This window comes from Heterocephalus glaber, unplaced genomic scaffold (genome assembly GCF_053883595.1).
Source record: "Heterocephalus glaber isolate CG9 unplaced genomic scaffold, H.glaber_assembly_v1.0 deba00000809, whole genome shotgun sequence".
In the NCBI taxonomy this organism is placed as follows: Eukaryota; Metazoa; Chordata; class Mammalia; order Rodentia; family Bathyergidae; genus Heterocephalus; species Heterocephalus glaber.
In genome coordinates, this window is record NW_028258163.1 from 475730 (window position 1) to 503340 (window position 27611).

Below are 27611 nucleotides of genomic sequence, written 5' to 3' on the forward strand. Positions count from 1 at the left end.
GTGAAGTTTATCCTGGGAATGCAAGACTAGTTCAATGTTAAAAAATCAATGCATGTATTCTACCATATTAATAGCCTAAAGAATTTTTTAAAAACTATATAGGGCTGGGGATTTAGCTCAGTGGTTTTGCCACTTGTTGGCACAAGCGCAAAGACCCAAATTTGATCTCCAATACCAAAAAAAAAAACTTCCCCAAAAAACCCTATATAATCAGCTCAACAGATACAGGAAAAAAAAAAATGGCAAAAGTCAGCACTGATTCGTGGTAAAAATCTTTCACCAACTATGAATAAAAAGGAGTTTCCTCAAGATGATAATATCTTCAAAAGGTTTATAGCTATTACCATCCGTAATGATGAAAGGCTGCTTTCCTTGTAGGACCAGTAACAAGGCAAGCATGTCCATTCTCACCCCTCCCATCCAACACAGTCCCGAAAGGCCCAGTTAGTGCAATGAAGCAAAAGCAAAGTAGAAGGCACAGAGATTGGGAAAGAAGAAACAAAACTGTCTCTTCTTGCAGATGACATGGTTGTCTACATAGAAAATTCCAGGGAATCTTCAAAACTCCTAGAAAAAGTAAGCTTAACAAGGTCATATAATACAAGGTTAATGTAAATGACTACCCTGTTCCTCTATACCAGCGACGGCAAACATTTTAGAGCTTTCAAGAAATAGCCCACTGTGGCACACATGCTGTAAGTTTGCCTCTACTGCTATATACTATCAATGTGCAACTGAAAACATAATTATTTGTACAGGATACACTTCAGTGAACTAGCTTTAAGTCAGACTGATTTCCTCAAACTCTGACATACAGCTAGTTAGAGAGTAGGTATTTTTTTCAGGTAATCCACAAACTAGATAATTGTTTCCCGGTAGATAATTGAATAGAAGGTAGATAATTGGCAATTACCTGGTAATCCATAATTGTCAATTACCTAGTTTATAAATTACCTCAAAAAAATTCCTGTCTCCTGACATAAATATAGTTATTATGCCATAAGGAGCCCTTCCAATTTGGAGACAGTGCTAACAGACTGACTTGGACAGAGGGCAGTTCAATCCCCCTTACTTACTGCTTTGCACTTTCCCTGGAATGTCAGGCTCCTCTTCTTCCTCGTGCAGCTCAGCACTTTGTAGGACAGCACGGATCTCTGGGTGCAGGTCATCCACACTTGCTTCCCCTGAGGCCAAGGCTTGGCAGTGCAACACCAAGGTGACATCTCGGTTATAGAGATGAAAATATCGGCACGCTCTACTTGCCTCATGCACATGGCCATCATCCAGCAGACGCTCAATCAGAAAGTTCAGTGATTCCTGCTCCTTCCAGTCCAGTCTACTCTCACAAGTCTCTATGTTTGGAAGGCCATGAAGTTCCAAGTATTTTGATGTGTTCAGAGCAGCCAACTTGGAGAAGGAAAACTCACTGGCTAAGCTATCAAGGGACAGTTCACCACTAGTTGAGATCTGTTGAGAAAATCTCGGCTCTGCTTCCTGCTGCTGCCCTTGGAGGGTATGCTGGGTGATGCGGCAGACCCAGATCTGCTTCTCCAGCTCCTCTAGCTTGTCTAAGGGCACGGGGTCCTCCTGGGCAAGCCAGTGCCCAGCCAGAATAAGCAGCAGGTGGCGCTCCTCAGTGCTGCCTCTTCCAGCTGAGTGATCACAGGCCATTTGGGCCTGGGAGAAGAAAAAGGAAGAAGCTGCTTTGTTTGAAATGGAATTCTTCTTAAAAGTCTCATGGCATTTTTTCCAGAAGTCAATTCTTGCTCGTTTCAGGGACCACTGTTTCACGTGCTTTAGCGCCTGCATTTCCTGTGTTATCTGTGAAATTTAACAAGCAAATTTTAACTTTTTCAGATAATGAAGTATCGTAAGTGTTAATGCTCAAGTACACCATAACTGCTAAAGTCAAATTAAATTCAAGAACACAGGACCTATGAAGTTCAAGAGGAAGCCACTTTATATTTAATTCTATTCAGAGGAAAATAATTGTAGTATATCCTGCAGGCTACACTTACATTCCTCAATAGTGAACATCCTACAGCTCATCCATTTCTGGAAGTAATGCGGCTGTGAAATGTAAAAAGGAAGTTAGGTGTGGTGGTGCACACCTGTAATCCCAACTACTTGAGAAGCCAAGGCAGGAGGATGGCAAGTTCAAGCCCAGCCTGGGCAGCTTTGGGAGAACTTATCTCCAAATAAAATTTAAAGGGATTGCGGATCACCTAGCATCTGTGGGACCCTAGTTTCAATCCCCAGTATTATAAGAAAAAAAACAGAGAAAGTTAAAAAGCCTCATCTCCTATAAATCATATCTCGCTCAGTTCTGTTTAACATTGCTTTAAAAAACTAAGGCTCTGAATAACTTAAAAAAGTAATAATACCTCTTCAATAACCAAGTTGTCCACAGGTAATTCAGCTAATTCTGCTATTCTCCTGGCCAAAGCAAACTGTCCATCTGTCTGCAGTCTTTCCAAAATAGATCTACATTCATGCTGAAAAATTTCAATGCTGTAGCTGGTAATAACTGTATGATTAATGGGTATAGATGTATCCTTCAAAATTTGGCTAAGGACACACAGCTTCTTTATATCTGGATCTGTGCCAAAGAGAAGAGGATATAAATATTTAACCAATAAAACACTGCTATGGTATTTCACAAGTAATGAAATATGAGGAGAAAAATAACTATGTTTAACATACTAGGGTGATTAAAGGGAAAACAAAAACCACATTTTTCTATTCTGATTGACTAATAGAAGCTATATGGTAGTTCCTATATACCAAAGATGCCAAAACCTTGCCCTGCAAAATCCTTACTAGTAAAGTCTGGTTGAACTTACTTTCCCTACCTTAAGAACTGTTCAAGAGACACAGGGCACAGGTTAGTGGCCTAAAATGTAGTAAGTGGCAAGGAAGGAACTTGCGATGATTTTAGCTACTCCCTCAGGCTAGTCCCACTTCTTTCTGGACTTTTCCTTGACTTGATCAAATTTGCTTGAATGATCAGTCATTTGTGTATTCAATGCAGGCATCTTGTTGACTGAAAGATAATGTAGGACAGCTGAAATTGCAGCTGGTCACTAGCCCAGGCTTTAATGTGGCACACTATATTTAGAATGGGGCATCATTTGCTTGCTACTGACTTAGCACAAGGAAACCCAGCGGGGCTTTCCCTGAAAATTATTATCTTAATAATATTAAGAATTCTCTTCCTGGGGATTTAGCTCAGTGATGGCACACCTGCCTCATAAGCACAAGGTCCTGAGTTCAATCCCTGGTACAAAAGAAAAATAAGAAGTCTCTGCCAGAAAAAGGGGTAAAGATGTAGCTTAGTAGAAGAGCACTTGTCTAGCATGCATGAGGACTTTGGTTCAATGCAAGTATTGCAAAAAAATTAAAGAAACAAAATGTGTTGGAGCCAGGCATGGTGGTACATGCCTGAAATCCCCGCAGGTGAAGCAGGAGGATCGCTATAAGTTCGAGGCCAGCCTGGGCTATACACAGTGAGTTTGAGGCTTGCCTGAAGTACAAAGTAAGACTCCGACTCAAAAGAGTATTCACTGGGGATGTAGATCAGTAGTATGGCACTTGTCTCACATGTGTAATGACCTTACTGAAATCCCTAGTTCTGAAAAAAAAAAAAAAAATCTGCTAGAAACTGGGTGCAGTGGTGTACTCCTGTAATCCCAGCACTTGGGAGGCGGAGGCAGGATTGCAAGTTTGAGGCCTGCCTGAGAAACTCAGCAAGATCCTGTCTCAATAATAAAAAGGGCTTGGGATGCAGCTCAATGGCCCCTGGGCTAGTGAAAATGTGAAAATCTACTATAAAGCAGTATCATCATCATTTAAAAATCCTGAAATTATTAAACAAATGTAAAAGAATAAGACAATATTTTTTGATTAAATAAGTATCAAGCTTAGAGACTGCCAACATCTGGAAGACTATGAAAGAAAAAAGCATAACTTATCTCTGAACCTTTCAAAATAAATTACACATTCGTGAAACAGGGTTTGTAACCCTGGCCAACAATAACAGACAGAAGAATGACAGTGACATGTTAATGCAGGGGCTTGCCAGGGGGAAGCAGAGCTATTTGACAACTGCTTGGAATAAGAAGACTGATTGTGTTTTTTACACCAGGTGCTGTTGTATCATGTTTTGAATGTTTCAGCCCAAATGTGAAGTTATCTGTAACTCTTCACACTCGGTTCTAGATTATAAATGTAATATTACCTATCACATGCATTCTCGTTTCCTGATTACTCTTCTAAAATACTTTCAAGATTAAGAAAGCTAACCACCACTTTTTTGTGTATGTGTAGTACTGGGGATTGAACTCAGGGCTTTTACACTGAGCTACATCCCCTGCCCTTACTATTCCATCCCTTTTTTTTTTTTTTGGTACCAGGGACTGAACTTAGGACCTTGCACTTGCAAGGCAGGTGGCAGAACCACGGAGCATTTATCCCCGGCCCTTAATATTCCATTTTGAGACAGGGTTTCACTAAGTCACCCAGGCTGGGCTTGAACTTTCAATCTTCCTGCTTCAGCCTTCCAGAATGCTGGATTTACAATTGTGTACTACCATGCCCAGGTAAAGAGGCTACTTCTTAGTGGCAACTTCAGGGCAAGGACTGTCTTACCATCAGAAAAGAGATGCTCTGTTCCAACAAACAACTGTAAGAGCTTCCCCAGCTCATACTGCGTCTGACACTGCTGTGGCATAAGCTTCAAAAGGAAACACACCTGGTCCCTGAGCCATGCAGCAGGGAGGACAGGGTGGACTCTTGTAGTTGCTGTGTCAAGCTATTAAAAAAAAAAGAAGAGAATAAAAGAGGCTCAAGGAGGAGAGTGATTCACAGGAATAACAAATTAAAATCTCCAAAATGCAGAACAAGCAAGCCAAGATACCCTGAAGAGTAACCTCCCATCACAAAAGGGGACGCCTATGCAGTTGCTTTTCAAACAGCAGGGATGAGTGAAGGAGCTCAGAGAACAGGCAGGAGGAACAAGCCCTCCTTGGCAGCTCTGCATGTGATCTCTGTGGGAAGTTCTAATGCAGAGAGCTGCATGTACAAAGGGCAAGAGTCCTTTGAATGATGCTGTACACTGCCCTCCCTCCATGGGAGACTGAACCTAGAGCCTCATGCATGCTAGGCAAGCATGCTCTACCACTAGGCTGCATCCACAGCCTTAAGAGTCCTAAAGACTGAGTGCTAACTAGAGAGCTCATGCCTGTAAGTTCCTCCTAGTCACTCTGTCTAGTTAACAGCCCTCTCAGGTGCTATATTAACCAGGCATGTTTAAGAGAAACTTAGCAGTTTTTCTTTTTTTTTGTTTTTTTTGAGATAAGGTCTTGCTATGTAGCCCAGGTTGACCTCAAACTCACGCTGATCCTTCTGTCATGGCCTCCTGAGTACATGGGTTACAGATGTGTGCCACAATGCCTAGGGCAGCTTCTTCCAAAAGAGACCTGGGAGGCCAGAGATTTAGCTCAGTGGTGCTGCCACCTGTCTCCCAAGTGCAAGGTCCTGAGTTCAATCCTTGGTACCAAAAAAAAGAGACCTGGGCCTGACCTTGAGTCCAGAGAATTTTAAATTCATATTAGGAAGGCTTCTTAGCCTTGCTTACCACTGCTAGGCTGGTTCTACTACATATTTTGCTGGTACAGTACTTTTACGTTTTTGCTAGAGTTTTCAAGCCAAAAAACCTGGACTTGTCATTTCAATTACACATTAAAACTACTAATAGGAAGATGACTATCCACAAGTGGGTGGCAAACACATCTAAGACACTATGCCTGAGACTCTGAGCTTTCCCGCATGACACTGTTTCCGTCACTACATTGCTGATTTTTATTTGGTATTATTTTTGGAAGACTACTACTTTGTTTTTAGTCACTGTAGTTTCATATTTCATAATTCACTCTAGACATCACACAACATAATTAAAAATACTGGGCCTCATAGCAGAATAAAAGGTTAACTCCTGAGATGGGTGCAGCTGTGCAGACCTGTAATCCCAGGTACTCTGGAGGCTGAGGCAGGAGGACTGCAAGTATCGATCAGGGCAACTTAGTGACTTAGTGAGACCCTGTCTTAAGAAAACAAACAAGCAAAAACACAACACAACAAAATAAAACAAAAACAGGGCTTGATAGTGCATCCCACAGCTGTAATTCTAGCACTTGGAGAGGCTGAGGCAGGAGGATTGGAAGTTCAAATACAGCCTGGGCAACTTGAAACCCTGTCTCAAAATAAAAGGAAATTTACACAGGGCTAGGGATGTTGCTCAGTACAGAAGCCCTGGGATCAATCCTCAGTACTGCCAAAGGAAAAAACAAGGTCACTCTGAAGGTACAATAATATACACTGAGGTTTTGGGCTGTAACATAGATGTTTAAGACTGCAATATGTCTTCAAAAGAATCCCCAACACTGCCAAGCTCTTCAGTTAAGGAATGCCTTATAAAATCCCATGACACATTAGAGCTGTCTCCTCACTACTACCTGGAATTTTCTTCACTATTCTCCTAGATTCTGTATGGTCCCACCTATCTGTTTCTCATTCTCTTCTCCTAAATTTTAGTATGGGTTAGCTGCCTTTTTACTTTTTACTTTTGGAGCAGGGTCTTTTGTACTGTTCAAGCTGGTTCTGAACTTCTGGGCTCAAGTATCCTCCTCCTTCAGGCTCCCAAGTAGCTGGAGCACAGGCATCTGCCACCATGCTGGCTCACTCACTATCATTACAGGAAGATTATTTTGATTTGGAGCTGCTCCCTTACTGCTATTTAAGGGGATGACAATGAGAATGATAGAACATCAGGAGTCGGCTCCCTGTTAGCTCCTGCTCCTGCTTAGATACTGTGGTGGGATGTATGCTATACAGTAAGTCCCTGACTTAACAAAAATTCATCTTGTGAACTTTCACAGGTGTACTGTGTAAGACTCACTTTGTTTGCTTACAAATGAATTTGACTTATGAACCATTCTCCTGGAATGGAATTCGTTCATAAGTTAGAGACTTACTGCACAAAAGTCAAAAGTTACAGAATACATCTATTCTTTATCCTCATGAATGTCCTCCTTAAAATCAGCCTGGATTAAGGCATTAGTCTTTATTACTTTTTTTTTTTTTTTGATACTGGGAATGAACTCGTGTCCTTGTGCTTGCAAGGCAGGCGGTGGAACCACTGAGCTAAATCCCTGGCCCCTTTATTACTTTTTTTACCTAACTTTGCTACCCTAATAAGAGGGTCTATACAGGCAAATGAAGGAAGTGGGAGGTAGAAAGCTGAGGTGACAGCTGCAGTGTCTCCACACAGACTGGGAGTGGCAGGCCGGCAGGAACAAGGAGACCCTGGCAGGACCTCAGCCTCAGAGCTGAGGAAATTAACACGTCTATTTTTGGGGGTGATTTAGGAACCCCAGTCTTACCAAAACACTGATTCAGTATTTTCAAATATATAGCCCTTTTATGTTAATTGGAGTTAAGACCACTGTGACTGAGAACAAAAGCCTAGAGGGATATTCCACTTGATATAGGTGGTAGGTAAAGTAGGTATTTATGTGTGTCTCATTTATCATAGAGCTCTTGGGGAGTACAGAAGGCAAAAGTGCTGAAAACACCAAGGAAGACTAAGGCATATCCTTTTTCCTTTCTTACAGCTTCTGCTTTTTTCCTCCATAATAATAAGGTTGCTGGGTGTGGTGGCACATGCCTGTAATCCTAGCACTTGAGAGGTTGAGGCAGAAAGATTGCTGTGCGTTCAAGGCCTGCCTAAGCTACACAGTGAGTTCAAGGCCAGCCTGGACTACATAGTGAGACCCTGTTTTAAAAAAAAGTTAATAATCTTGGCATGATAACTAGGTCTGAAACAAGCGTCTGAAGAAGTAGAGCCTGAGACTGACCACATGTTCAACACTGTTTGGACAAGGTCAGCAGAGCCTCCAAGAGTACCGATGAAAAAGACCATTCTTTTCTATCATAGTGAATAAAGCTGGAGGTATCCTGGATTGACCAAATATGGCTCATGACCTCCACTCTGCTCTGGTGTCCAGAGGGTCTACTAATCCTTTCCCATTGAGCTAGGCTGCAGAATCAGAAAAGTGATTGTAGTAGAGGATTACATGAATCCTTTCTGTTCATGGCAATGGATGAGCGGCTACAAGTGAGACCCCTGAGGCCCCTGCCCTCACTTCCTCATCTCTGGAATGGTACAAATGATTTAGTCTGAATTTCACCACATAGCCCCTATTCACCAGATACTCCATTCCAACCATTACCAGGCAACAGGCCATGCCAACCGATTTTAGATCAGTGAGAAAGAGCACTCAGGGCTGGGGATTTAGCTCAGTGGTGCTGCTGTCTGCCTTGCAAACACAAGGTCCTGAGTTGGATCCCCGGTACCTAAAAAAAAAAAAAAAAAAAAAAAAGCACTCAAACTTCAACTTACACTTTCGAGGCTCTTCTGGAACTCCAGAAGTTTAGCTTTGGCTTCCTTATAATTCTTGAAGAACATACACAGTTCATATACCTCCATCATCAGCAGTAACGGGGACTCCTTCAAAGAAGAGCTGGAAATTAGAAAATCCTGGCCTTGCTATTTTCTTGATCCATAATGCCAAATAAAGAGAATGTTAGATGTTGCTAAAAACAGCCTCACAGTAAAGTCATACATCTTAAAAAGAAGAATAGTTAAATTTGTATTTTTTTTTTGAAAAAAAAAATACTCAGGATAGGCACAGCTATTCACCTCAGATGGCAGGAGTTATCCACTAGATGGGCAGTACAGTGCCCCTAACACACATTCTTGGATGCTGGGCTCCCAGGACCACCCCCCTGAACCCACAGAATCCACTGCTTTCAAGTGGAGTTTTGGATTAGAAAGTATGAATCTGAATTGTAAATATATACAAAGTACATATTACTACATAGTACAAAGTACTGAAGTACTCTGAGTTCTTGGGTAGGCTAATTAAGTGCTATGAGCATTACTTTATTAGTGTGTAAAATGAAGATAATACCACTTCATAAAATCCTCCGGTATTATCTTGTACAGAATTGTGAAAACTTATTAAAATAATGTATTTTAACACTACTACATAAATAGCAGAGCTGGGGGTGTAGCTCAGTGGCAGAGTGCTTGCTTAGCATGTGCAAGGCCCTGGGTCCAATCCCTAGCACTGTAAAACAAACAAACATTTTATCACTATTATCATCTATTGTTGGCTTAAAAAAATCTAGGGATGAGAATATGGAAAGTCAAACATGAACATGCTGAAATAACACCTGTGAACTCTGGAAAGAAATGCAGTAAATTATTCACTACCTTAAAGAAAAGCTGGAAGCCTCTGATAAGAGTTCTGCTCTTCTGCCTTGTTAATAATGTTCTCCAGACTATGGAAAGGTCCTCAAGGTCCCAGGTATAGTTTTCTGTCAAGCCCCGATTATGTCCCCTTACTTCAGTAGCAATACTTTCCTCCACAGAGGTTATGATCCAAACACAGAGACAGGGAACAGCGCTGGCATCCTGACATTGGATAAGAAATTTTCAAAATAAAATAACGACCTGGGTTACCTAACAGATATAACAAATGCTACAGATGGGTATTTCTTATTTAGAGAAAGTCATCTCAATTAGTTAAAACGGCTTAAAAGCTTCCAAACATGACACAAAATCTAATGAACAATAGAGGGACTATTACAAACAGTCCTGCAGAGTGTGGCAGGTCAAAGGCCAAGAAGACAGAGGGGTTCTAAGTGAATAGGACTGCTCTCCATGGAGCTGCAACTGAGGGACTGTGTGGAACTCCCTTCCCCACTGAAGAAGCAGTGACGTGCATCCACCAAAGCGTCCTCCGTATCACCGTCAACCAGGAGCCACGGCTCTAACCACTTAGGCTCACGGAATGTCAACACATGAGGAACAGTACCGAACGACCCAGCCCCAGGGTCTAAAACCCAGAAGACAAAGTGCTTCAGTGACCTTGAAACATACTGGAACTTCACTGTGGCCATTATTAGCCTTTCCTGTTCCTATTTTTTTCTATTGCGCCCTAGGTCTCTAATTTAGGCTTCTCCTGCCCCTCACCTGGAGACATGAAGCCAGGACACTGAGGACAGGGGCTTTGTGTCTCACTGCTTCAGCCAGGAGCCAACGCCAGGAGTCTGGTTTCGCTGCGCACAGGAGCAGAACTTCAAAGAAATTAGTCTTCTCTTCTCTGTTTCTCTGAAGTTTCTGAGGGGACCTGGTACTGACTTGATCACTGTCCACTCTAGAGTTGGACACTGAGGACAAGTTTTCAAAAGCCAGCTGTAAGTGATCTTGAAGGACTGGGCTGAAACACTGAAGGAGGGGTTTCACCTACAAATCATATTAGATGATGAAAACAGATGCCCAACTGTTGGTTACACCTGGAGCTGAATGTTACAGAAACACAGGCAAAATTACTCTTCCCACCCTGAACCGTGTCAGAAGTGACCACATAATTTCACAAAGTTGTTGCTTTTGAGTGAATTTCTATATTCAATCTGGAGTCACAAAAACTTTTCAAGCTTTTCAGTATTAATGACTAGTCAGACTATTAATGTCTGACCCCAACCCATTGAACTGTGAGTAAAAATAAGTGTCGTGTTAAACAAAAGGCTAAGAAGGACAGATCTGGTCATTTATAGAACATGAATGCACCTTGAGTCCAGAATGCTAAGGGAAATAATCAGACTCAGAAGGTTAAATATCACATGGTTTCACTTATATGAGAAGCCCAAAGTATAAGTCATTTATAGAGCAAAATAAAAGACAGATGATAGAAAACAGAAAGATCAACTTTGTGAGAATGGAAAGAGTCTGGGGATAGAGGGAGATGAGGAGAGAGTAAACGGGAAACAGAATTACAAAGGCTCAAGAGTAGCTGGCATGGTGGCACATGCCTGTAATCCCAGTATTTGGCAGGCTGAGGCAGGAGGATCACTGTGACTTTGAGGCCAGCTGAACTACACAGAAAGACTCTATCTCAAAAAAAAACCAAAACAAAAAGAGGACCAAGATTCAATATGTATATGTACCAATTCCCCACAATAAGTACATATTATATATTGCAAACATATACTAATAAATTTTTTTTAAAAAATCTTGTTTATGCGATAGAAAAAACACTGTCTTCAGAGAAGTGTTCAGATGTCCTCTTGAGTAGCTGCCAGCAATATGGCTTACCTCCTCTGGTTGGAAGTCATGGAGCTGGCTATGAATAAGGAACTGCAGCCAGTCATTTGCTTTGGCACATTCTCTAAGGTAGGATGTGCTCAGTTTCGTATGGTGGAGCCTGCCAAACTGTACCACTAATGCCCACTGGCTCTCAGATTCACTGGATAACCTAGAGTTAGAATTAGGGATGGGATGGTAGAGAAAAAAACTTATGAAAATACAGCTTTAGTTTGAAACTGGAAAATTAGTAAAAATTAAATAAATTTAACCACAGTATAGTCTCTAAAAAGCCTTTTAACAGGGGCCAGGAATGTAGTTCAGTGGTAGAGCACATCCAAGGGCCTCATTTAGATCCTCAACACTGTGAAAGCAAAAAAAGCCTTTCAAAAATATTTATTAGACTGCTCTGAAAATGGACTCTTGTTCATAAGGTGGAATAGCTTTAACATATTGGCACAATTCATTCTTCCCCTAAATCATCAATCAAGTATTGATTCTAATTGTTATGGATTATCTGTAGAAAAACAGAAAACAGGCACTCAAGAAATTTTCTGGTTGTTTAATTCTCTTATGGTTCACTTCAGAAGACTCAGCCCTGGCAAGCGCCTGGGCCTCCTCACTCGGGAGAGGGCACATGTTCCTCTCCAAGTATGACACTGCTGAGAGCTGAGTCAGCTAGAACGGCAACAGTGTGCTCCCAGGGCTGCCTCAGGGAGAGAACACAAGAAAAAAATGGCAAGAATGTATTTTTGCTGACAGATGCTCACTTTGGCTTCCAGTGTCAGTTGACATATGATAGGAAAAAACATTAAGAACAATATTTAAAATCAAATTTTGTGAGACTTGCCCCCACATCTCCTGAAATTATTTCAACATGTAATACTTAAAACACTTTTCTAACCTAAGTCTCCATCTCTTGGTAAGACCATTTCTAAAAAGGGAACCATGGCCAGAGGTTTTCAGTGGCGCCTGCACCTGTCTGGCAAGTGCAAGGTCCTGAGTTCGATCCCCAGTTCCGCCAAAAAAAAAAAAAGGGGAACCACTATTGGCAAGGCACAATTAAAATAATGTTCCATTTATTCAGTGTCTGCTATATGCTGGGTAAGTAAGATCAGGTCTAGGTGGATTTTGGTGAAAACACCAGAGGTACTAGAAGAAAAGAGGGGGCTGAGGATTTAGCTCAATGGTTCCACCGCCTGCCTTGCAAGTACAAGGATCAGAGTTTGAACCCCGGCACCAAAAAAAAAAAAAGACTAGGCCAACACAGGTTAGTAAAAGAAACTTACTAAAAAAGAGGCTGAAATTGCAACTCACAAACCTCTTTATTTCCTGGTGCTGAATGCTATGCCATGTACCTTCTTCTAAGAGAACAAGCAATTCTTCTGTAGTTGCCTTTTCATCATCTGCCAGTTTAGACAATTTCTCAGCTATAAGAAATAGGAACAAAAAGTATGAGCTGAGCAAGGTGGCGTGGGCCAAGGCAGGATAATCACTAGAGCCCAGCAGTTTGAGACTAGCCTGAGCAAGCTCAAGACCCTGCCTCAAACACACCCACATGCACATATTTATGGCCAAGAGAAAAAGTCAGGACCTAGGCATTTCTGTTTGAAAGATATGATCCAGGGATATTTCAAGACCCAATTAAAGTGCCCAAGAAAGTGAGGTAAAGAATATATACATGGTCGCTGGGAATGCGGCTCAGTGGTAGACACTTGCCCAGCACTCACAAAGCCCCACATCCAATTCCCAACAATGTAAAAAACAAAAACAAAAAACAGGAAGATAACTGTTCCTTCTAAATGCTCACAATTCAATGCTTTAGATCTATTTAGCACTTCTCCCCTAAAAAAAAAAAAAAAAAAAAAAAAGCCAAATAAAGAACAGGTGGTATACCTAAAGTCTCTTGGATAAAGCTGTACTGAGTATCTCCATTTCTACACTTGTAACTCAAAATTATATTGGCCACTTTCATATCAACTCTGAGCTTGAGGCTGTCAAGGCCAAGCAATTCTAGGAAACATACACAGGCAGCTCCTATGGAAGGTATGTGGAAAGAAGAGAGCCCTAAGATACAGGCTTCCTTCCCTGCTTGCTGGATCCTGAAAAAGAAAGGAATCAAAATCACATCAGCACATAAAACCTTTCTCACCACCAAAAGCAAATGGAATTACATCAGTGATACATGGAGTGCTGGACAAGTGATTTTCCACACACCCCTTTCCTTTTGGACACATCCATTTTGGCTCTAGGTAGCTTTTTAGTTGTTTTCAGGCTCCAAAGACTCCATTCCTTCAGATTTACCTTCTTCCAAAGTACCTACTCATAGTCTACACTATTTTTACTTCTGACTTCATCCAGGAGGCATGGGGTAGAACTTCAAAAAGCAAGTTGCCTTATCAATTCTGAGTATGTATATAAATTACCAAGAAGATTAATACCACTTAAGTTTGACACCTTGAAGCACAAAGTTTACACTTTTATGTGTGAACAAATTTCTAGAAAGATGCATAAGATGTCTTCGACCAGATTTATTATGTAGAATGGAAATAAAGACTTGGGAGACTTTCGTCTTCTCACTTCTCTAAACTATTTAATCATAAAAATGTATTACCTTGATAATTATAAAATAGCACGAATGAAAAATAGTACCAATTTAGGTTTTAAGTACTCACAGCTTCTTGGGAGTCTTGCTTTTGGTTAATTCCTGGACCAGAAAAGTACCAAATGCAAATGACGGGCGTCCATGATGTAAATAATAAGCAAAATTCAGACGTTCCACTACAGCGTATTTATTTACCAGGCAAGGACTAGAGAAATGTGGGAGATGACTCAGTGCATCTAGGGGAGAAAGTAAAGTGATATTAATTTTCTGTACCTCATGATAGTTAATTTCAGATTTGCATATAGAAAGCTTAACTCTCCAATAGAAAAAGATCTGTTGGTTTCTACAATCATTTTGTACCATAGTACACCTTCTATCTCTTGGTACCTATCAAAATATAGTTTTATTTTACTTAAAAGTACAGATAGCCTTCATTTTATACAAAGATGTGTATCTTTGTACTCTTGCCTATATTGAACCTACTTGAATTTTATTTATTTTTGTTTTTCTAAGACAGGGTCTCACTGTGTAGTCCAGGCTGGGCATTAACTGCAATCTTTCTGCCTCAGCCTCCTGAGTGCTTGGATTACAGGTATTTGCCACTACATCCAGCTTACTACCTGTGATTTTAGCTACCTTTTTCTCCCTTCTTTTTCCTCCTAGAGACTCTCTTAGGATCCACAATTAGCACTGCAATGGTATCTGTTTCTAACCCACTAAGTGCTTTGGATGGATCTCCTCTCCTCTCTGGACTTCTGTTCATAGTAAAATGAGCACACTGGGCTATATGACCTCTGAGAGCCATGCCACCTAAAGTGCTCCATGTTTTTTGTTAAAGGACTCTTTATCCCATGAAAAGTGTAGTTGCAGAATTATAGCTGTAGCTAAGGCCTAGTAGGGCCTGGCATCCAGTGGAATAAAGGCCAATAACTTCTAGGGTCCACAGGGATTTCTGGACTTACTGGCTACACAGTCATATCTATGGTTACTGATGCTAAGACGTGACTGAGGGGAAAGATTACACTGTTTGGAATATTCCTAAACCAATTGAGTAAATTGGAAACAGGAAAAAGCATACCCAGAAGTGACTCCTCAGAGGGCAATTATGATACTGTTTCCAGGGGCAGGAAGAAGCTCTAGTTTGCCAGGTCTAGTAACTCGGTATTATTAGGGCTTTGAGTCATAAAAAAATATGCTTGATTCCTGATCTTGACAACAAGTTGAGTGACCTTGAACAATTTATTTAGCTTTCTAATTGTACATGTTTAAAGAATACAACGTTTTAATATGCTTGTTTTGATTTAATGATAACTACAGTCAAGCAAATCCAACATTCCATATACTTTTCTTTTTCTGTGTGAGAGTATCTAAAAATTTATTCTCTTAGCAAATTACCACTATACATAATTATCATGTTGTACATTATATTGTACCTCTGAACTTCTTCATCCTATATACAACTTTGTACTCTTTATGTCTTCTTGTTCCCCACTCCCAATAACCACCATTCTACTCTGTTATTATGTACAGTGGACCTGCAAGTTATGACCGACCTGACATACGAACAATTGGGGTTAATTAGATTAATGGAAGATTCATCTGCCTCTTGTTATCTATAGCATGTACCCAGGTAAACATCCAGATCTCAGCTGTACTGACTTACACCTAACCAGCCCTTATGAACCAATCAAGTTCGTTTAAGTCAAGGGTCCACTGTATTTGATTGGGGGTGGGGGGGAGGGAACAGTACTAGATATGGAACCCAGAGCCTTTACATTAAGCTACATCACTAGCTGTTTTTCTGAGCCAGGAGCCCACCAAGTCTAAGTTGCCCAGACTGGAATCAAACTTGCAAACCTCCTGCTGTAGCTTCCCAAAATGCTGAGACTGTAGACATGTGTCACTATGCCTGGCTGCTTCTCCACCTCCCCTGTAGATACCGCATGTAATATATCATGCAATATTTGTCTTTCTGCATCTGGCTTATTTCACTTAGCAGAATGCCCTCTAGTTTTACCCATGTTGTTGCAAATGGCAGAGTATCTTTTTTTTTTTTTTTTTTTGGTACTGGGGATTGAATTCGGGACCTTGTGCCTGCAAGGCAGGCACCAGAACCACTGAGCTAAATCCCCAGCCCGCAGAATCTCTTTTTAATGTTCGACAACATTCTATTGTGTATGTACGTGGAAATATTCATATACTGTAATCTCTATCCATTCATCTGCCAATGGACACTCCATTTGTTCCTATAGCTTCACTATTGCGAATAATGCTTCAATAAATATGGAAGTCCAGATGTCTTTATGTGGTGGTCATTTTATTTCCTTTGGGCACATACCCTAAAGAAAGATGGCCAGGTCACATGGTAGTTCCGTTTTTAATTTCTTTAGGAATCTCCACACGGTTTCCCACAGTGGCTGACACCAATCTCCATTCTCTAGATTGGACAAGGACTCCCTTTTCTCCACACCCTTGCCAACACTTACAATCTTGCTTTTGTTATAAAAGCTATCCTAACCGGTGTGAAATGCTGTTTTCACTGCGGTTTTGATTTGTAATTCTCTGGTGATTAGTGATACAGAAGATTTTTTTCATATACTTTTTGGCCACTTTGATGTCTTCTGTAGAGAAAGGTCTATTCAAGACCTTTGCTCATTTTTAAATTGAGTTATTGTTTTGCTACTGAGTTACGTGAGTTCCTTATATATTTTAGATATTGATCTCTAATCAGATCTGGGGTTTGCAACTATTTTCTGCCAGTCTGCAGGATACTTTTCATTTTACAAGTTGTTTCTTTAGCTGCACAGAAACTTTCTTGTTTGATATAGATCCACTTTTTTTGCTCTTGTTGCCTGAGCTTTTGGTGTCCCATTCAAAAAAATAATTGCCAAGACTAATGTCAAGACACTTTCCCTGTATGTTTTCTTCCAGGAGTTTCACAGTTTTAGGTCTTACATTTAAGTCTTTTTAAAAAATAGTAAAAATTTTATTCTTTTCATTTCTTTTTATATCAAATAAGTCAGGTATAACAAAATATTTCAAGTTATACATAGCATTTCTAAATATTCAGTAAATAAACAAAACAAACCTGAGTTTTAAATTCCTGAAATGTTGTTCACCAAATATAAGGTGGGAGCTCATATCATTAGCTGAAGCATTAAGAAATCTGTACTATAACTATATAAATAAATACATGTATACCATGACCCAATTTGTAATAAAAGGCCAAATTAAAACAAACATATTTCCTCTTTGTGTAAATAATCTACAATTCCCAGAATTCTTAACTCCATTTTCTACAATTTGATTAGAATATCTCTTTATGTATCAGCTTTCCATTAGTTTCTCATTTAGCAATTACTTTCTATATTTACTTCATTTCCACAGAAATCTCCCCTTCTTGCCATCAACACAAATGAAAACAGAAGTATAATTTGTTATTTTTATGATTAATAGATCATTTCCCCACCATTAATAAACTTCATTCTTTAATTACAGATCAGCCTGAAATCTAACAATACATACCTTTCTCATCCTGTCAACATATACAGATACACAAAACAACTATTTATGGTAGCACAAGAAAAGATTATGATAGCCCTCAAAATTCAAGGAAAAGACTTTAGGAAAAGTGCTTAAATTCTGTCCACTGTTATTTATAACTTTTGCTATAGTACCTGGGGAATGCCATTGTTTCTGAAGAGATGACTGCAGATTTACACAACTGAATACATTGGTATCTATACAGAATCAGGTTCTGATTATCTGCACAAATAAAGAGACAAGACAGACAACGAAAACACATAATTCCCAAGCTTCTACAGATACAATGTTTTCATCTGTAACTCGTGGGACTATGTCTGAGAATTCAGAAAACAAAATTAAAATACACTGCAAAGAGAATAAGCATGATGAACTTAATTACCAAAACAATGATTAAATTAAAATGTCATTATCGACTTGAGTTTGTGAGCTTTTATTTCTGATAGTGGCTCTAAGTTTACGTTATACCAGTCTATCAGGTAGAATCATATCATATTAATAATCCAACAAACTCCTAGATAATTCAACAAATTTTCAGTCTACTAGAGAGCAGATGCATGATTTGTTTTTCTGGAATTAGCTCTATTTCCTCTTTTTTTTTTTTTGTACTGAGGATTGAACTCGGGTCCTTGCGCTGGCGAGGCAGGCGGTAGAACCACTGAGCTAAATCCCCGGCCTATTTCCTCTTTATTTTCACTAGATTCATCTGTCTGGCCTTGTGCTCTTCTGATGATTTCACTGTCAGTTAATAATTCACAACCTAGTTCAGTACTGTTCACTTCAAGCTATTTTTCAATGTTGCCAGTAGTCATATTTTCTAATCCTTTGATATGTTGTAAAACGGTGGCCACAGGTGCCACAGAAATATCTTCATCATCAAAGTCCATGCATTCCTTCTCCTCTATGGCAGGAAGAATTTGCTTCCAAGCCCTGCTAACAGTAACTGGTTTTACTAAGTTCCATGCCATTTCATAAAGTGCATCCAGCAGAGTTAGCTTTTTCCAGAATTATTTTTTTTCTTCTGGTACCAAGGATTGAACTCAGGACCTTATGCTTGCCAGGCAGGTGCAGTGCCACTGAGCTATATCCCTGGCTCTTTAGGACGATTTTAAGTCATTACCTTCTTCCATGTTTATCAGGAGAAGACCTACATGGTAGTTTCTCTTCACTGTTGCTATGACTCCCTGATCCAAGGGCTGAATCAATGAAGCCACATTAGGTGGCAAATATTTGATCATCATCTGAATGCAGGACATTTTCATTTGGATGTGTTGGTGAATTTTCCAACAAAATTACACCTTTTTCTTGCAAATCTTTGGATCTTAATCTGTGGCACAAAGATCTTATTGAACTGTTGTCTGAAAGATACATCCACACACCTTTTTGGCTGCCATAAGAGACTAGGCAGCTTTAAAGTGTCAGCTGACTTGAAGGAGTCATGTTTCTTGGCTTTGCCCACAACATAAAGTTCAAGCTTTTTCGAACCTGCTGCATTGGCACAACACATGATAGTAATTCTTTCTTCAACTGACTTATGCCCAGGAACAGTAGTACATTTACCTTGGATTACTGAAGTCCTAGAAGGCAGATACTTCCAAAACAGTCCAGTTTCTCTGCATTATAGATCTGTTCAGGCTCCAAGTTCTCTTGTTCAATTAAACCTCAAAAGTTGTTACAAAAATCTTCTGCAGCAGATTCATCTCCATTTAATCTTTCATCTCTAATGCTGTGCCACTGCTTAAAATGAGCTAACCAGCTGAGGGGTTAAAATCGCCATCCATTCCCAATGCACAAATGAAGAATTCTGCCTTTTTTGCACAGATTGGTCCAGATATGGGATTCCCTTTTGCGCTCTGCTGGCTGAACCAATCCAGCATTGCTTTATCCATTCCTCATACATGGATGGTTTCATAGACTTCCTCTTGGCCAGAAGACTTACAGAATCAGAACTGCTTTGCCTAAGTTTTAATCTTTTATTTTTTCTAGTATCTCGAACTATTGTTTCACCAATTCCATAAATCACAGCCAGTTGTTTGGAAGAACCTCCATCTTCAAGTTTATTATATTGAACTTATCTTTATTTATTTATTTATTTATTTAAAATTTTTTTGGTACCAGGGATTAAACTCGGGTTCTTGCACTTGAGCCGCAGGCGGCGAAACCACCGAGCTAAATCCCTGGCCCTGAACTTATCTTTAATAGTCAACACCACATGCTTCTGTCTCCCTGACATAGTGAGGTTCTGGGACTTCCCTCACATTCACAAAATCTTTCCTTCTCTTTGACTCACTTTAACAAAGTTCTAACACACTCAATCTTCCAACCTTCACAGCATCCTGATGGCCCTGACCCCTCTCCAGCTGGGCTTGGCTAGCAAAGAGACTGCAGAAGGTGAAAGAGAAAGTTTGAGGGAGTAGGCCTTTAACTCAGATGGACAGTATAAGAGGCCCCAATTCACCATGGACAATCTAGATTAGACACGTGTTTTATTACTCCAGTGGCCACAAAGATTATAACCACATCATGACCACAAACCTCCTTCACGCACAGGACTTGAGTGAAGGTCCTTCACCAACCCCTGCCACACCCTAAATTACAGCAGAGCAAGGAAGAGCCAGGGAGTTGGGTACTGGTCCCCTCCCCTGGGGAACGTTAAGGTTTGATTCCTTCCCCAGGTGCCAGGCCCTCCCACTGTGCAGTGCAACTTCACTGCATTGGTTTTAGCCTGGATAGACTACCTGGCCCCTCTCAACCTACAAGGCCTTCCTCTCCCACCTCAGTTGTAACCAGGACCCCTCACAGCTCTCTGACTTTACATTTAAGTCTTTAATCTAATTTTATTTTCATGTATGGCTGAAGGGTACAATTTTATTTTTGTAGGAGGATAGCCATTTATTGAAGAGACAGTCCTGTCCCCATAGTATATTCTTAGTGTCCTTGTTAAAAATTAGTTGATCATACGAGAGTGAGTTTTTTCTGGGTTTTCTACTCTTGTTACATCTCTCTGTGTGTCTGTTTGTATACCAGTACCATACAGTTTTGTTTTGTTTTGTTTTGGTACCAGGGATCAAACTCAGGACCTTGCGCATGCGAGGCAAGTGGCAGAACCAGAGCTAAATCCCTGCCCCCCCATACAGTTTTGATTACTATAGCTTTGCTTTTTGCTCAGGCTTGCTCTACCTCTCTAGGAGGTCATGTGAATTTTAAGATAATTTTTTCCATTTCTGTGAAAAACATCACTGGAATTTTGACAAGGATTTCACTGAATTTATAGAATGCTTTATGTAGTGTGAACATTTTAATAATATTCTTTCAATCTATGAACACAGGATACATCCATTTATTTATGTCTTCAATTCCTTTCACCAATGTTTTATAGCCTAATATATACATCTTTCACCTCTGGCTTATTCCTAAATTCTTTTTTCTTTTTTTCAAGGTAAGCTCAGAATAACCTTTAATATGCGAATCAATGTTAGTAAGACAAAAGTTACAAACAGACAAGTACAAACATGTTTTAGGCCAAAACTGAGAAAACAAAAAAGACACAATTTTTTTTTGCAAAATATATTAGCCAGTATTATCAGTCAAATGGCTTATTCCTAAATTCTTTTAAAGCTATTGTAAATAGGACTGTTTTGATTTCTTTTTCATATTGTTCATTTTTAACATATAGAAACATTACTATTTTTGTATGCCAACCTTCTAGTCTACAACTTTACCAAACTCATTTATTAGTTGTTGTTTTTTTTCACTTACTCATTTTAACTGTTAAGTGTTTTTGGTGGCTTTTAGGATTTTCAGTACACAAAATCATATCATCTATACACAATGACAACTGAACTTCCCTTCTGATTTAGCCACTGCATTTCTTTTTCTTGCCTAGGATTTCCAGTATTATGTTGAACAGAAGTGGTGAGAGTGGGCATCCTTGTTCTTATTCCCTATCTCAGAGGAAAAATTTTCGACTGTCACTACTGATGGAAGCTGAGGGCTTGTCATATATACAACCTTTATTACACTGAGATATATTCCTTAAATACTAAATTTTTTTAGTTTTTATCATGAAAGGATGTTGAATTTCATCGAATATTTTTTCTGCATCTATTGGTATCATTTATGGTTTTTGTCCTTCATTCTATTAACATGGTGTATGGTACTTATTAATTTGTGTACGTTGAACCATCTTTGTAGTTCTATTAATATTATATTTGATCCAGGCTGGGGATTTAGGTCAATGGTGCTGTTGCCTGCCTTGCAAGCATAGTTCCAAGTTTGATCCCCAGTACAAAAAAAATTCTATTTGATCTTTTAATTTCACAATGGCAGGAACTCTTTAGCTACAAAACTTACTAATCTGCAAAAGGAGCTTTTAAAAATAGCAGGAAAACTTTTTCTCTTTTTAGAGATTCAAAGTCAGAAGACACATGGATGTGAGTAGCATGAAATAGCTATTCCTCTCAAGTCCTCATCTTTAACTGCCTCTTAACCATTTCCTACCCATGGCCAGAAAAAAAGGAGATAAAATAACATTTGGAACTTGTTCCAAGAACCAGTTCTGGAAAATATTTTCAAAGTTCAAAGTTTATCCCTGGAATAAAGCCTAATCTTTTCATGGAATTTCAAAGAATTTTCACATTGTCTCAGCTCCTAAAAAAACAAAAAAAGACTTGGAGACCTTAAAGGTATGTTATCTCATAAAGCTATTACCTGAAGTATAACTCTTTGAGATTAAAAATTGTCACATGTCAGGGGCCAGGAATTTAGCTCAGTGGTTCCGGCACCTGCCTCGCAAGTGCAAGGACCCGAGTTTGATCCCCAGTACCAAAAAAAATAAAAAATAAAAAAAAATTGTCACACGTCTCTTATTTGTATTCTGAGGCCAGACTGACTTTGGTAACTTATTACTCTATGTAAAGCTATTTGTTCATTAAATATTGAACATGCTGGGCTGGGATGTAGCTCAGTAGCATTGTACCTGTCTGGCAAGCACAAGGTCCTGAGTTCAATTCCTGGTACTGGAAATAAAGATAAAAAAATATAAAATATTGAACATGTAAGGTATATAGTACTGATAGTTGCTAAATAAGCAAACAAGATTTTTATTCAAATAATTCTGATTTTTTTGCAGATGGAGCCTACTGTGAAGACTGTGTATAGGGGAAAATGCTACCTGCCACAGAAGCCAAGACACCACATTTTTCTTACACCCCTATTCAGTGGTAAATCCACATTAAAAAAAGGATTCCAATTAAGCTTGACTCTTCAATTATATAAACACGCATTGTGTTTTCACAGCGCCTATTCCATGTATTTTGTACCTTATTTCCTCAAGTACTTTCTAAACTTCTAAAATCCCGGCAGGCTTCATATCCCAGAGGTGGTCAGGGTTCTTGCTGGCTAAGTGATGGAGCTAGAGCCATTAAAATAAAATTCTAATAAATCAGAAAGGGTGTTTTTATTTCATAATGCAGCAAGTACTACTTTTCTGAGCACTCAACAAATACTTACTTAACATCTGCTGTAGGTCTGGCACTGAACTGGACTCAGGGTAGTACGTAAATTCAATATATCAGATGAAAACTTATACAAACAGATATATTATTAGTTTTGTTTTGTTGTTACTATTGTTTGTGGCCCTGGGTATTGGACCCAGAAACCCTCTACCACATCCTCAGCCCTCTAATATATACATAGGCATATACATACATATATATATATATATATATATATAAATTTTTTTTTTCTAGTATTGGAGATTGAACTCAGGATCTTGTGCTTGCCAGGCAGGTGCAGTGCCACTGAGCTACATCCTCGGCCCTACAAATGGATATATTAGAAAACTCATTTTAATAATCCAGGCATGGTGGCCCATGCCTGTAATCCCTGCTACTTGGGAGGCTGAGGTGGGAAGATCATAATTTGAGGGCAATTCAAACCACAGAACAAGACCCCATCTAGAACAAAAAAGAAAAAGTTGGGTATAGTGGTACATCCCTGTAATCCCAGCTATGCAGGAAGCTGAGGCAAGAAGATTGTGATCAAGGACACCGGGGCAATTTAACAAGACCTTGTTTCAAAATAAAAAACTAAAAAGGTCTGGAAATGTAGCTCAGTTATCCAGTTCCCCTTTGTTCAATCCCTAATACTGCCCCTACTCAAAAAAAGAAAGAAAACTCATTTTTATGTACGTCAATACATTTGACAAGCTACACTGATATAATACATTAAAACAACTGATGTATGTCAAATATTTATGAAGTACTTTCATGTGCAAAGTAATCTTAGAGAGCAATGCAGACAGAGCTATCTCAGGGAATATGGTATCAAAGCCTAACCGTAAATGCAAGGGTGAAAGAAAAACAGACAAAGCTGAATTTAAACCCTAAATGCAAAGGTAAAAGAAATAGAAAGGGCTAAGTTTTAAGAAGAGCATAAAACTCAGAAATTCTCATGGTCTACATGGAGGCAATGTGTATCCATCTGGTACTTAGTACATGAGCTTTATATATAGATTCTTCACTCTCACAGTAACATGTGAGGTGAGCACTGTTATTAAACTTATTTTATAAGGAACTGAAGAAAGGTTAAATTACTTGTCTAAGCTCATACAGCTCTTATATGGTAGAAATAGAATTTACTAATCCATTATCAAGGATATCCTAACCTTTAAGATACTATATTGCAAACAAAGATGAACTGCTGGAAATACAGCACTACTAAGATAATACACTGACTTTTAACTCGCAATTTGTTTGCAATCAGTCTCCCAGAAAGGGTACTTTTTGGGAGTTTGGGTAGTACTGGGGCTTGAACCTAAGATCTTTTCTACTGAGCTATACCTCTAGCTTTTTAAAAAAAATTTTAAATTTTGAGGTTCCGCCACCTGCCTCGCAAAAAAAATTTTAAATTTTGAGACAGGGTCTTGTTAAGCTGCTCAAATTTATTTCCTCTTGGTTAGGCCTTCTGAGTGCTGGGATTACAGGTGTGCACAATCATGCCCAGCTTCTATATTTTTAAAATAGGAAGCAGTGAAAAAATGGATTTGATTTATATATATTAAATTCTAATATAAGAAATATCTGTATTGACTTACCTCCTATTGCTAGTGTATTGGTAGACTGCCAGCCAAACAATCTGCTAGGATCAAAGGGCGACAATGACTGAAAAAAAAAAAGTCAATCAGAGCCACATGCTTATTGATTCTAAAATAAGTAAACAAAATGATACGAAAAGCCTTCACAGGCAATTTGCTTCTCCAAATAAATTTTCTTTTCATTACTAGATATTGAATCCAGGGCCTTTGCATATCCCCAGCATCCCCTGCCTTTAAATTTTATTTTTTTTGAGTCAGGGTCTCAGAAAGTTGCCCAGGCTGAGCTCAAACATGTAATCTTCCTGCCTCAGTCTCTCAGAGTGGAGTATACCAACCACCATGCCTGACTTCCAGGGCAATTTAAAAACTTATGCCGGGCTGGAGCATAACTCAGAGTACTTAACAAGGCCTTGGTTCAATCCCTAGCATCATAAAATAAAATTTTATCTCTCTGAACCATAATTCTTTGAACACAACTAAAAACAAAACAATAAAAAAGACCTTTCTATTTTAATAAAAATGGTAGCTATGTTCTTTTAAAAACTCACCTTACTTCAAGAGATATCTAGAAAATGTATTTTCTTTTGGCAAAAGCAAAATCAATTATAACAGAAGACATGCTTTAAAAAAGCTTTTGGAAACAAAAGGCTAGAAAATGTTACTTTTTAAACTTGAGAAAAATTAAAGTCAAGAAGGGAAAGGAAAGAGTAAGACAAATGAAAGAATGTGGTAACCAAAAACATTACCAAAGTAGACTACAGTCAAGTCAGAAAGGGTTGACAAAAAGGAGTAGCGGCTGTTTGGAATTTCTCAGGCCAAAGACTTAGCAAACTGTATGAATAGATGGTGGAAAGGATATAGGGGAAAAAGAGTTAGCAAGCCAGGATTCAATGGGTAAATAATTTGTGGTCTATTAAGGAAGGAACAAGTTTCCTACATTTTTCTAAAATAGCAGCACTAAAATTACACCATGATCTTGAAAACTTATAGAACAATGCGAAACCATGTATATTTGAAGCAGATTCATAACACTTTAGGTAGAGAAAATAGGCTTTTATATAATCCACTCATAGTTTATACCACAGCTACTCAAAGTGCTGATCTACAGTGAGATAAGATCCCTGCACCAGAATGCCAATCTAGCATTCTGCTTCCTTCTTCAGGAAAGAAATATAAGATAAAAACCTATGGAAATAAGAAAGTGTGATTGGTAATATAACAGATTTAAATTCAAGCACAAGATCAGTTCTCACAGATCAGCACTGGTCAGCAGATCATACTCTCAGCAGCCTATCCTAAGAATTCCTTACATCAGAGTAAGAGTGACTTTGTATCTTTATAGAATCACCGAGCTTACCCTGGATTGAAGATACTATATGAGACTATGTGTACAACAGGAAAAACAGAAAAGTGTTTTGAACTGAGAAATGAGCAAAAGGTGTTTTTAGCTGAGTTCCCTGAATCAAGGCTTCAGGGAGTCTGTGCATCCCTTTGAAATATAAACAAAATTAACCCACAGTATAAATAAAGAGCAAAATGAAAGACAATAGAAACTAGGGGGACAGAGCTTTCTCAAAGGGGAAGAGGATCAAGAGATGGAGGGAAGGTAGAAGTTCAGAGGATGAAAACAGGAATTAAGATGTGTCATGTCCATGTACCAACTACAAACAAGGAATGTAATCCTTATGTACCACACACACGCCCTATGAAAAAGAAGTATAAACAAAACTATATGCTTCTGTGTAATTTTTTCTGGGTATAGGGTTCATAGCCCTCTCACATTCTTTTTTTTTTTTTTTTGGTACTAGGGACTGAACTCAGGACCTTGCGCTTGCAAGGCAAGGAACCAGAACCACTAAGCTAAATCCCTGGGGCCCCCTCTCACATTCTTAAGGAGCTCTGGGTCTTGAAAGCGATTGAGAAGCATTGATTCAAACACAGGACTCTAACTTGCCAAGTGGATTTTGAAGCAAGCAGTGGACAGGTATCCTGGTCAACTATCTGTCTCATGTTTCCACTCTTCCTCTGGTCCGCTTTGTGTTATAAGGAACTACATTTCCCAAGCATCCTTGCTGTTCTGGCTACCAGACAAGTACAGCCATGAAAGACATTGGGGGAGATTAAAGGTGGGAAGTGAAAGAGACCAAGACATTTTCAACTTGCTTTGCTTTCTGGAGGCCTCTCCTCCAAGTTTCCACTTTCATCCCACTATATTCCCACCTCTCTTAGGCAGCCTGATTTTAAGTTTAGCTCCCAGAAGTGACTCTAGATTCTGTGTTCTGATAACACTGCTATCTTGTTCATGTTGAAGGCTTCTTCCTTTGTTGATTTTTGGGTGGTCTTGCCATCATGTCTGGTTTCTTCATTCTGCCTCACCATGTGTAAGCAATTCCCTATGCTGAAACCCCTCCATTTGAAAGAGGTAGTTGTGAGCTGGAGATTTAGCTCAATGGTTCCAGCACCTGCCTTGCAAGTGCAAGGTCCCAAGTTCGATCCCTGGTACCAAAAAAAAAAAAAAACCTGAAAGAGGTAGTTGTTTTCTGTTTTGGCAGCTGAACCCTGACTGATACACTTAACTACTGTACCTGAATGAGGTGGTAGAGTGTAATATCAGATGGCAGGACACTAGGAGCAGTGCACTGTGGGAAGAGAGCAGCTTTTAACTTTGGGTAAGGAGTTAAGGCCATCCTGAGTAGCTGGGGATCCACTTTCTTCAAACAGTTCTCATTTTCTTCATTCTGAACAACCTAGGTAAAAAGAGACATAACAGATACAGAGTAACATTTTCACTCTCAAAACTTCCATCTCTTTTTCATAAGAACCCTGTGAAAAGATTAGCTTGAGAGAGTAAGCAGTAGTGAAAACAGCATTATTAAAAATAGTCATAGGTTAATAATAGCAACAGTTCTAGTTCTGGTTCTAAGACAAACTGGCTGTTTGACCCTGGATTAGACATTTAATACCAGCCTTCCTATTTTCTCATTTGCAATATTAAGAAACTGAGCTAGAGTAACTGTATTCAAACTGTATGTTGTTTGGAAAAAGCTCTACTATTGTAATGTTTAAAATATTTAAATTCAAGCTGGGTGTGGTGGCACATGCCTGTAATCCAGGCACTTAGGAGGCTGAGGCAGGAGGATTGCCATGAGTTCGAGGCCTGC

The 27611-nt window shown here is 39.3% G+C and overlaps 1 protein-coding gene across 11 annotated transcripts in view; it reads right to left on the reverse strand.

The window, feature by feature from the left end:
- The window catches only part of Spg11 (SPG11 vesicle trafficking associated, spatacsin), a 127668-nt gene that overhangs the window by 47069 nt on the left and 52988 nt on the right, over positions 1 to 27611 (reverse strand). For all 11 annotated transcript variants that reach the window (XR_015449734.1, XR_015449728.1, XR_015449727.1 and 8 more), the window contains 12 exons: positions 27036 to 27197; positions 24451 to 24517; positions 13882 to 14047; positions 13103 to 13308; positions 12528 to 12636; positions 11219 to 11378; positions 10097 to 10369; positions 9335 to 9535; positions 8459 to 8566; positions 4648 to 4810; positions 2385 to 2599; positions 1077 to 1821 (listed from right to left, as the gene is read on the reverse strand). Coding sequence is in view for 1 of the 11 variants with exons in the window: in XM_004861718.4 (XP_004861775.2) it covers positions 1077 to 1821; positions 2385 to 2599; positions 4648 to 4810; positions 8459 to 8566; positions 9335 to 9535; positions 10097 to 10369; positions 11219 to 11378; positions 12528 to 12636; positions 13103 to 13308; positions 13882 to 14047; positions 24451 to 24517; positions 27036 to 27197 (2575 nt within the window). In the remaining 10 variants the exon portion in view is untranslated. The remainder of the gene's footprint in view (positions 1 to 1076; positions 1822 to 2384; positions 2600 to 4647; positions 4811 to 8458; positions 8567 to 9334; positions 9536 to 10096; positions 10370 to 11218; positions 11379 to 12527; positions 12637 to 13102; positions 13309 to 13881; positions 14048 to 24450; positions 24518 to 27035; positions 27198 to 27611) is intronic.